This window comes from Mobula hypostoma, chromosome 5 (assembly GCF_963921235.1).
Source record: "Mobula hypostoma chromosome 5, sMobHyp1.1, whole genome shotgun sequence".
In the NCBI taxonomy this organism is placed as follows: domain Eukaryota; kingdom Metazoa; phylum Chordata; class Chondrichthyes; order Myliobatiformes; family Myliobatidae; genus Mobula; species Mobula hypostoma.
The window spans coordinates 157,760,437-157,772,451 of NC_086101.1; the positions used below are offsets into that span (position 1 = coordinate 157,760,437).

The following is a 12,015-nucleotide window of genomic DNA, read 5'->3' on the forward strand; positions in this document are numbered from 1 at the left end:
ACTTCTAAAATTATGAACAGACTGAAATTTGTTTTAACACAAGATAGATTAATAACATTTTGTAGCTCTCAGGCTTTCTTCCTTCAGTCCTTTAACAGCTAAAGAAATGTTGAATAAGTTGGACAATTATGCTGTATTCTTTATAATACTGAAGTCCTTGAAAAGGTTTGCCTACTTACAAATCGCTACAGAGCTGTCCTTGCTTTAAAGTTCCCTTCCTTTTTACAGAGGTAGTGCATTCATCACCCTCCTCATTCTCATCTAGTGTCTGTTGAGAAGGAATGGTCTTATTTTGGTATCTTCCTGTGCTCACAACAGCATGTGGAGTAGATGTGGAAACCTGTGCACTCATACAAGGTTGATTAGCCAGTCCAGAATTGGACTTTCTGGGACTCATTAGGGCCCGATTTGGACTCCCTGAAGAAACTTTGATCATTTCTGGAGATTCATGAGCAGGTTTTTGTGTAACCTTCACAACACAAGTAGTGCCGAAAGATTCTAAAGATCCTTTGGGCTTTTGTTTAGTTGGTTTTGATGATAAAGAGTTAAGGCGCTTAGTTTGCCTTGAAGTTGGAGAAACATGTGCAGAGTCTGTAAGTTCATCAGAATTCTCATTTTGTTCCATTCCATTTTTATCATGTACACCGATATTATGAACTTCCTGTTTCTGAAGGAATTTTTGCTTTTTGCGCTGGTGCCTATCAGAGGGTTTGGCCTTTTCTTCTTCAGCCTCCGAAAACAATCGCTTTTTTGGTTTGGTTGAGGCTGAAGTGTACTTTTGTTTTCTACCTTGCTTCTTATCTGATATATTACGAACATGATCTCCTGGTGGACTATCTGGATAACAAACATCTTCAGAAACATCCTTCTCTGAGGTGTGTTCCTCTGAACTATGCTCTTTTGTCTCCAGTTGAGCAGATGAAGATGTTTTCATAACCATCTTTTTCTTCATTTGTGCCTTTGCAAACTTTAAGGTCGCCAACCTTCCTTGTAAATTAGCCTCCGGTTCTGGTGAGTAATTTGTGTTCAACTCTGTTTGCAAATCATTGTCAGAATGCTGTACCACCCACCACTTTGGTGGTGGTCTGATAAGGCGTCGGCTCCTTAAACGTACATTGAAAGCATTATCTTGTGTAGGGTTCTCTTCAGGTTCATGGTAAGAAGGAAGACTTTTCTTGGAAGAGCCATGTTTCATTGGTTGAGTTTCCTTCTTTGACATTCCTTTGTTAACTGAAATAAAATAACAATAATTAATGAAAATAACATTAAAGAGCAAGAATTGCCGTCTTTGTACCAATTTCATCTCAGGATGTTCAAAGCGTTTAATGAAAATTTATGTTTTAAGTTGTTTTCCCTATTGTAATAGAAAATAAACTCAATTTGAGTACTTATCTATTTTCCAACATGGACTGAAAAGGGTTAGGCGAAATACATGCCACAAATGATCATCTTCAACAAAAAGAAATTGTCCTACCACTTACCCCTGGCAGCCGCTCCACAATGAGTTGTGGGTAATTCTTTGCTGCAGGACCACCAGTAGGGTTCACAGCCCAAAGAAATGTCTCTTTTAAAATGGAGTTTGTACCTATAAACATTCAGATGGAAGGACCAAGAACCAATGCTCTGTGGGGTAGTGACGAGAGGAGTTGTACCAGTGATGAGTGGGATACTAATATGCTTCTAATTAGACCAAGAGCAGAGATAAGTGTTAAAAATATAAAACTGATGGCTTGGAATGTGTGTAGTAGTCAGTGCAATAATAACACAATTAGAAATGAACCATTATTATCTCACAGCTATTTTTGAGACAAGGTTGCAAAATGACCAAGGTTTGGAACAGAAGATTGGCAAAAAGGAAAAAGGAATGGAGCAACACACAGAAAGTGCTGGAGGAACTCAGCAAGCCAGGCAGCATCTATGGAAAAAAGTAGAGTCGATGTTTCAGGCCAAGACCCTTTGGCAGGACTGAAGGGTCTCTGCCCGAAACATCAATTCTAATTTTCTCCATAGATGCTACCTGCCCTGCTGAGTTGCTCCAGCATTTCGTGTGCGTTGCTTTGCTTTCCAGCACCTGCAGATTTTCTCTTGATTGTGAAAGGAATGAGGCAGCCCTGATATTAAAGAATGAAACAAAGGCAATGGAGAAAAAGGATCTTTGCTCAGAAAATCAAGAGAAATAATAATTTGTATGTAAGAAAAAAAATCAAGAGGAAGAAAACATAGTTGGAGTTAACTATAAACCTTTAAACAGTATTGGCAATGGCAGTATTGGGAATAGTATAAATTAAAAAATTAAAATTGGATGCAACAAAGATAACATAATCTTAAAGGACTTACTTGTATATCAATTTAAAATCTAGGCAAACCAAATTAGCAGCAATGGTATGGAAGAAGAACTCAAGAAATGATGGATGCTTTTACAATGATCATAAAATGATAGAACTTCAGCTAAAAGACTGAAACTGATTTAGTTCAACTCAAAATAAGAGACCCTAAAATTATACAAACCAAACAATGAAGGCATTAGACAATGAAGTGCAACATCTCAGGAGATGAATGTTTTTTAAAATTTTATATATTAATAATTAGATAATGTGTTAGGGCTAATGTGGCAGAGAGGTATAACATCAGCCATAATCATGCTAAGCTGCAGAGAAGTCTATTTGTGCCTTTATTTCTTATGCTTTTTGTTTGTAAATTTGTAAGTTAACTTATTTTTCCAGACATTTGTTGTTATGTAATAAATTCCATGGAATTTAAATCACAGAAACAGGTATTTTAGTCCAGGATGTCTGTGCTTATACTTTATGTAATATACGAGGCTCCCCCACTCTTAAAGAATACCTTGGAACAATGCTATTAGTTTCTATTCGCAATAAATGTCCTCACTAATTAATACTGGAGTGCGGCATTAGCTATATTTAACGTTTGTAAAAGATTGCTAAAATACCAATGTACTAATCAGATGCACTGATCATGTAGAAACTCCAAACTTAAATGACTCATTCAGTATAAATTTTAAAGCTTTAACGAGCGACAACTTTGAGGGGAAAAAAGGCCTCACGTAAGTTTTTGAACAGGATACCATAAAATGTTCTTATTCCTCAAGCATACGGAATCTTTGAAAAAACATTACAGCCCACAATAGACCCCAGGACTTAAAAGTTCGACCCTGTGTTGTTTGGCATTTCTGTATCGGGAAATTCGGCAGGCAGTGGAGGTTTCGAATTGACACAAGGCTCACCAAAGGCTCATGGAGATACTGTAAAACACATGACTTCATTCTCAAACACTTACAAATATACCCCACCCAAAAATAAATCAACCAGTTGTCATGCAAATATACGAGTAATTTAGTTTCAGTGTCAGGGTACACCTAAAAGCCATGCATTTTACACGTCCTTTACTAGATGCAAAATATCCATTACTCAGCTTCCGAATTTCCATCTAATCTGCTAACCTATTAGGAAAACAATTGCTTAAACTACTAGGGCTACTTGAAGAAACTGAGTTTTTGGGCAGAAGCCGTGCTTGTCAATCGAGGATGGTGGTTTGACACAAGTTGGTTTCAGAATCCTTCACTCTGGCAAACAGTGTGGTTGCGGCGAATTGGATTTTCAAACTGAATTCGGTCGAAAGCAACGGGTAATATATGCATGAAGATGATTTGCAGAAGGCATACAAATCGATTAGCCGCATCACCCAAACAGTTTTACTTGCATCTACTGACCATCGGAAATGAACACCTTGCACCAACAGAAAACGAGTAAAATGATCACGGAATTTCTACGTGATTGACAGGTCGATCGCTTGCTGAGTGGCAGACCACTTTAGGAAAGTGTGATTTGCAAATTGTTTTCAAACAAATTAGCAAACTAAGTCGAAGGATTTTAAGTTTTTGTTATTTGAATTCATACTAGGATGTGCTCACATTCATTTATTTTTAGTATTATTAGATAACATAATTGGAAGTAGCATTTTAATTACTGCCTGGAGAAATTAAAGATGTTTCACTTCCCCCGTTACCACAGACTATCTACTTGTAACAATCCACTTTCCATCAGTTTTGGCAGAAGTAACGTTTACCATAACTCTGATTAGCTGTTGAGTCAAAGAATCACTTGTTTGCTCAAACTGCTATAGCAATCATGCTTTTAATCCGGAAATCAAAAACTGGCTGAATTGCAAAACCTCAATATATAAACCTGCAATCAAAGGAATAAAACTAAACAAGGGCTCTTATTCTAATGGCTACCTTGGTACTAGGCTGCATTTCTTAGACCTTAGCTATGCATACAACAAGTGCTACTGCAAGATTTATTGAACACCCGGAGGAAACCCATGCAGCCACAGAGAGAACATTTAAATTTATTTTCCCCAATTTTGCAAAAACGTTGTCCAGTCACGTTGCGATTGAATGTTTCACAACTTTGATGCCTTATCCATAAGATCATCCTTCAGTAACAAATAAATTAATCAATAAACTGCAGAAAATATAATCAGAGCCCAGCAGGAAAAGAAGTAGATCCAGTATACTTAAACCCTTCCTCCACCATCAACTCTGCTCTCAAACGCATCTCCCCCATTTCACGCACATCTGCTCTCACTCCATCCTCCCGTCTCCCCACTAGAAATAGGGTTCCCCTGGTCCTCACCGACCACCCCACCAGCCTCCAGGTCCAACATACTATTCTCCGTAACTTCCGCCACGTCCAACGGGATCCCACCACTAAGCACATCTTTCCCTCCCCACCCCTCTCTGCTTTCCGCAGGGATCGCTCCCTAGGCGACTCCCTTGTCCATTTGTCCCCCCCATCCCTCCCCACTGATCTCCTGGCACTTATCCTTGTAAGTGGAACAAGTGCTACACATGCCCTTACACTTCCTCCCTACCACGATTCAGGGCCCCAGACAACCTTCCAGGTGAGGCGACACTTCACCTGTGAGTCGGCTGGGGTGATAGACTGTGTCTGTTGCTCTCAATGTGGCCATCTATATATTGGCGAGACCCGACGCAGACTGGGAGATCGTTTTGCTGAACACCTAGGCTCTGTCGGCCAGAGAAAGCAGGATCTCCCAGTGGCCACACATTTTAATTCCACGTCCCATTCCCATTCTGATATGTCTATCCATGGCCTCCTCTACTGTAAAGATGAAGCCACACTCAGGTTGGAGGAACAACACCTTATATTCCGTCTGGGTAGCCTCCAACCTGATGGCATGAACATTGACTTCTCTAACTTCTGCTAATGCCCCACCTCCCCCTCATACCCCATCTGTTATTTACTTATATACACACATTCTTTCTCTCTCTCTCCTTTTTCTCCCTCTGTCCCTCTGACTATACCCCTTGCCCATTCTCTGGGTTCCCCCCCTCCCCCTTTTCCTTCTCCCTGGGCCTCCTGTCCCATGATCCTCTCATATCCCTTTTGCCAATCACCTGTCCAGCTCTTGGCTCCATCCCTCCCCCTCCTGTCTTCTCCTATCATTTTGGATCTCCCCCTCCCACTTTCAAATCTCTTACTAGCTCTTCCTTCAGTTAGTCCTGACGAAGGATCTCGGCCCGAAACATCGACTGTACCTCTTCCTAGAGATGCTGCCTGGCCTGCTGCGTTCACCAGCAACTTTGATGTGTGTTGATCCAGTATACTGGCTGAAACAGGCTGAAGTCATTCGGCAGAATGCTTCATCAAAGTTTTCAAACATTCACCAAGGCCTTGCTTGGCTATTCCTATGAAAGGCCCTCCCCACCAGGTCTTTCATAATTGGCACCATATTGACCAAGGCATGTTGCCTTTCTGGCAATTACGATGAAAATGAGATGAGTCCCCATTTCCTTGATGAGATAGAGGGGTATTTATGTAAGGTCATCCCCAACAACTTCATTCTGTATAGGCTGTTTCCATGGAGACACAAAAAGAGAAATTCAACTGTTACTGAAATATCAAAAATATGGTGAAAGATATCCTGTCATCTGCCCAAAACTCATTATGTAAAGCTGGTCTACAATCACTTGCCACAAATTGACATACACAAAAGTAGAGGACCACGTGCTAAGGACACGCAGAAGCTGCACCCACTTGCCACTGCAAGGGCTCTATAAGAAAGGGCAACAGTTTAGGCCCCTCCTAATAGTACCTACTGATTGACCACAATTGGTGTCAGAAACTCAAACTATTTATTTCAATCCTGCATGTAGAAGCCATATATCTATTTTCTGTCTGTCTACATTGTATCTCATGATGGACATTTATAATGGAGTTATAATTTATAATCACTTGGGTTGAGGCGTGGTAGAACAGAATGAGTATCGTTACATATTCGTACTTTGTTTCAGCTAATTAGTTCTGGTTTTATGAAGGAGTGAGCTGGGTGTGATTTTTTTTGTTGTGTGCTTATTTCGCTGTTTCACTAACTTACAATCTTCATTTGATTATGTTTTTCCTTTGCGTGCCTTGTGGCGCATTGGTCAACAACCTTAACTTTTATTCCGCTATATTGCCAATTTTGTTATTTATAGCTACAAGGTAGTTCATCTTTGTTGTTTTCATATAAAGGATCAAACATACTTTTCTCGACTTGGAACTCAGTTATTTGGAAGCACATCAACACCCTGACTCAGTCTCTCAGTGGCTTTGGTTGTTTTCAAGTAACAACTAAATTTTTTTTTTCAACAAAAAAAAGTTACACCAAATGAAAACCAGGCTACACCAAAGGATTGCCTGTTGGGAAAACTGGAGCAACTTGCAGAAGGATTTATCTGCTACCTTCTGTTGATTCAAGTTACGTCTTTGTTGTTTGAATGGTTAGCGCTATGTATCCATTAGGAACCGTTGCTCGATTGCATGGGATTTGCCTGAAGATTCGTCACTTTGTTTTATTAAAGTGTTGAAACATTATCCTGACATTTGTATTTAATACTATTTGTTTGGCATGGTTTAAGTGCTGTGGATATGTGGACAATTTGTTTGATGCCCATGTTTAATTGTTTGGAACATTAGAGAATGTGCTGTGGGCAAAAAAAGAGTTAATTGCAAGTTGCACAGAAAGGAGAAAGTAACATGAGTGAATCGAAGCATGGAATTCACCGTCAGTGACGGTGAAGTCGAGGCTTGCAAAAGAGAAATTGAACTTACTGCGAAAGCTTTAGTGGATAGAATCGGAAGTCTTCAAAAGAAGTGTAAAACAAATGTGAATAAAATTGAAGGTTTAATACCATCAATTAAGGATCTTATGGAAAATAAGGAAAATGCCTTACAAGTGCAATCTTGTCTTGAGAACTTAACTAATCTCTACAAAGTTGTTGTTAAGCAACATCACATACTAATCTTATTACTTCTGAAGGACGAACAGAGAAAACAGAACAAATGATTTTCAAACATTGATAGTCTTAGTAGTGCATTCTTAGAGGATGTGAAACAATGGTTGACCCAAACATGTTACAATGATGGTCATGTTGCTACAACAAGTGAATTTATATCTCACCTTCCATCAGACGATGTTTCTCAAATTCCAAGGCATGTTTTGACTAAGCATATAGCAGGTGACCTACAGGATGATGCAAACCCGAACAACAGTGAGTCAAATGTCAGAACTTGAAGTTCTGCTGCAGGAAGAAAATCTTCTATATCTACATTCCTCTGTACATATTAAAACAGAGGCTGATTTAGTCCTAAGGCTAAAGGAAGCAGTTTTTCCACTACTGCGCCTACAGTGAGAAGCAAAGCTAAAAGTGAACCTGGAACTACTGGAAGAGAAATGATCTCAGCAGCCAAAAGGGTTTGTCTGTTCTACATTGGATTCATGCCTCCTTTGGCTCGGAGTGAGAAGATTGCCTTCCTAAAAGAAAATGGTGCCTGCTTTGGCTGTTTGTATACAGGACACATCAGCGAGGATTGCAGAAAGTGTCTTTCATGCAAGGTATGCAGTAGCAGGCATCCCAGCATACTTCTTCTTTCTAATGAAAAGGATGGAGAATCAAAACAAGCAGAGAAAGAATTACAACCTTACAGAGGCTGGTGATCATGATAGTAAACTTCCCATAATTCAAGTACAGGTGAAGTCTAAAAAAGGTAACAAGACTGTGGCTATTTATGCTTTCCCAGATCAAGGGAATACAGCAGTTTTCGGCACTGAGGTCCTCATGAACAAGCTCAACCTCACAGGAAAAAGGACACGCATTCTCTTACACTGCATGCGTCAAAATAAGGTTGCTCGTAGCTATATTGTTTCAGGATTGAAAGTAGCTGGCTCAGATGGTAAAAACTATTGTGAACTACCAAATACAGCCTTTCTCAAACTTTTTGCTCTGGAGGAACCATTCAAAACAAATTTCAGGTCTCAGGGAACCCCTGCATAAAAATTATTACATCTGGAGCTCACGGTACATTAGCATGATCAGTAAATTGTGGATATAATAATCCAAAAACAATTGTCAATGCTCTTTTGAATAGAGAATGAATTTTAGCCCACCTTTCTTGAAGAAAAAAAGCTGTTAAGCTTAGCTTACCTTTCTTGAAATTACTCTCTTTCCTTTTCTATCCTTGTTCTTGATGCTTGTTAAACAAGAAAAAGCTTGCTTACACATGTAAGAAGTTGAAAACTGCAACAAAATATTCATTGCTTTCCTATGAATAGCAGGATACACTTCTTTCACAGGAATCTAGAACTTGTTCAGGTCAGTAATCTCATCTTAAGTGCATGATCAGTGTGCAGCTCACAAAGCACTTCCTCTTCTCTCAAATTCAAGTTTTCAGGCTGAGCAGAAGATTCAGATAAAGGGTCCCTCACTCAGTCATACACTTGTGTTGAAAGGGAGGAAAAATACTGTTCAATTTTGTTCTGCATTTCTTCCAGTTGGTCTTCAATAAGACTCAAGACTTCCTGATATTCATCCTCTCTCTCAAGCCCAAACAGCAGTGGAAAAATTTCAAGATTTCCTTTTGCAGCACACTTTTTCCAAAGATTCAGTTTCCTTTTAAATCCAGGAATCTTGTCATTTGAAGTCAAAACATCTTCTCCAAGGCCTTGCAGAGACTTGTTAAACTGGTTCATATGATGAAAAATGTCTGTTAGGTTGGCTAGTTTCTGTATGCATTCTTTATCTTCAAAGCACTTAGCAAAATCTGGCCTATTTTCTTTAAACTACTCCTGTAATTCACCTTTCAGCTCAAACACCCTGTTAAGAACTCTTCCCTTGCTAAGCCACTGGATTTCTGTATGCAGGAGATTGGTGTGCTCTTTGTCCAGGTTTTCACAGTTTTTTAACATTCTCAAGTGAACCAGTCTTAAAGCTATGAATTTACTTGCTTCCCAAGTCCTTTTACTGACTGTGACTTTATTTTCAAAAGCTTTGTTTGTCTTGAGATTTCAATAGTCATTTAAAATAATCATACATGTCATATGGCTGTGATTTGTAGATAAGTGTCTTTTCAGTTTTGCTGGAGCCATTGCTACATTTGTAAGTTGTTTGCCATAGGCTAGGCACAATAGAATGGGACAACTTGGATCACCAGTCCATGTAAAACGTATTGATAAGCAGCTTTCATTGTAAAGATATGGTAACACCCACTGCTTTTTGTCTCCAGGACCCAGAATAAGCTGGTGGACTTCTTCTGCAGCAATAGGAAGCATAGGGTTTCTGCTGTGGAACTGAGTCTTCCGATCGGAGAGAGCGGTCAGTCCTCCATGATCGGAAGCAACCACCCTCAGAGATGGCATGTGCTGACGACGCACTTTTGCCACCGGGGACACAACATGCAGGAGGGCACACGGCTTCAAGCAGACAGCATCAGCAGCGCCACTTTGAGGGGGCTCAGAGAAGTGGAAAAGTTCTGGCTGCACCACCACCTGATTGACTGGAATTGCCTGTCAGACACAGCCTCAGATACCACGTGGGAGAGGACCCCACATCTGGGACATCACACGGAGATGCCCGCCTTGCCCTTCTGTGATGCTCCATAGCGTTTCTTGTACAGGCTGTTATGTACACCTTTCACTTCCTTGCCTTGGCAGTCTGTTTTACTATTTGGCAGTGGAGGAGGTCCACAGTGGAAATCTCTTTATTCCAGGGGTCCTTTCCATATATATTTGGGACCTGGCATGGACAGTGTTGCGTAAGGTAATACCATGCAACAGGTTTTTAAGTAGGTTCACTGACACCCCATCCACCTGCCCATTCTGTGGCTGGAAGGAATCAGTGTACCACACTTATATGGAATGTGAGAGGTTGCAGCCCGTTTAAGTATATGAAAGGGCTGCTCCTGAGGTTCTGGTTGCACTTCAGCCCCACACTCCTTATGTATGGGCACCCAGTACAGAAGGGGACAAGTAATGACGAGGATCTACTAGTGGGCTTGCTCCTGGGCCTGGCCAAGTTGGCCATTCATGGGTCTAGACGGTGGAAAATGTCTAGACCCATGCACAGGGTCAAATTCAATACTTTTTATACGATTTTCTGTTCAAGGGCATTCATGTTTCCATACCAGGCTATGATGCAGCCAGTCACTACACATCTACAGAAGTTTGTTGAAGTGTGAGATGTCATGTCTAATCTCCGGAAACTCAAAAGGAAGTCAGAATCTGAATCAGAATCATTTATTATCACCGGCACGTTCATAATATACATAATATAGAAAAATAATAATGAAAATAATAATAATAAATAAGTATATCGATTATACTACATCTATATTGAATAGATTAAAAATCTATTCGTGCAAAAACAGAATATACAGTGGCATGCAAAAGTTTGGGCACCCCTGGTCAAAATTTCTGTTAGTGAATAGTTAAGTGAGTAGAAGATGAACTGATCTCCAAAAGTCATAAAGTTAAAGATGAAACATTTTTTACAACATTTTAAGCAAGATTAGTGTATCATTTTTGTTTTGTACAATTTTAGAGTGAGAAAAAGGAAAGGAGCACCATGCAACAGTTTGGGCACCCCCAAGAGATTTGAGCGCTCAGATAATTTTTACTAAGGTTTCAGACCTTAATTAGCTTGTTAGGGCTATGGCTTGTTCACAATCATCGTTAGGAAAGGCCAGGTGACACAAATTTCAAAGCTGTATAAATACCCTGACTCCTCAAACCTTGTCCCAACAATCAGCAGCCATGGGCTCCTCTAAGCAGCTGCCTAGCACTCTGAAAATTAAAATAAATGATGCCCACAAAGCAGGAGAAGGCTATAAGAAGATAGGAAAGTGTTTTCAGGTAGCCGTTTCCTCAGTTTGTAATGTAATTAAGAAATGGCAGTTACCAGGAACGGTGGAGGTCAAGTTGAGGTCTGGAAGACCAAGAAAACTTTCCAAGAGAACTGCTCATAGGATTGCTAGAAAAGCAAATCAAAACCCACCCTTTGACTGCAAAAGATCTTCAGGAAGATTTAGCAGACTCTGGAATGGTGGTGTACTGTTCTACTGTGCAGTGACACCTGCACAAGTAAGACTGACCTTCATGGAAGAGCCAGCAGAAGAAAACCTTTCCTGCATCCTTACCACAAAATTCAGTGTCAGAAGTTTGCAAAGGAACATCTAAACAAGCCTGATGCATTTTGGAAACAAGTCCTGTGGACTGATGAAGTTAATGTACAACTTTTTGGCCGCAATGAGCAAAGGTATGATTAGAGAAAAAAGGGTGCAGAATTTCATGAAAAGAACACCTCTCCAACTGTTCAGCACGGGGGTGGATCGATCATGCTTTGGGCTTGTGTTGCAGCCAGTGGTAGAGGGAAGAATGAATTCAATTAAATACCAGCAAACATCATACCGTCTGTAACAAAAAAAAAAGCTGAAGATGAAAAGAGGATGGCTTCTACAACAGGATACTGATCCTAAGCACACCTCAAGATCCACAATGGACTACCTCAAGAGGCAAGCTGAAGGTTTTGCAATGGCCTTCACAGTCCCCTGACCTAAACATCATCGAAAATCTGTGGACAGACCTCAAAAGAGCAGTGCATGCAAGATAGCCCAAGAATCTCACAGAACTAAAAGCCTTTTGCAAGGAAGAATGGGT

General features: G+C 40.2%; 1 protein-coding gene across 1 annotated transcript in view; it reads right to left on the bottom strand.

Annotated features, from left to right (window-relative positions):
* LOC134347087 (uncharacterized) overlaps positions 1-12,015 on the bottom strand; it is a 136,095-nt gene that overhangs the window by 20,574 nt on the left and 103,506 nt on the right. Inside the window, exon 12 of the mRNA XM_063049200.1 lies at positions 180-1,230. Within this exon, the coding sequence (XP_062905270.1) occupies positions 180-1,230 (1,051 nt within the window). The remainder of the gene's footprint in view (positions 1-179; positions 1,231-12,015) is intronic.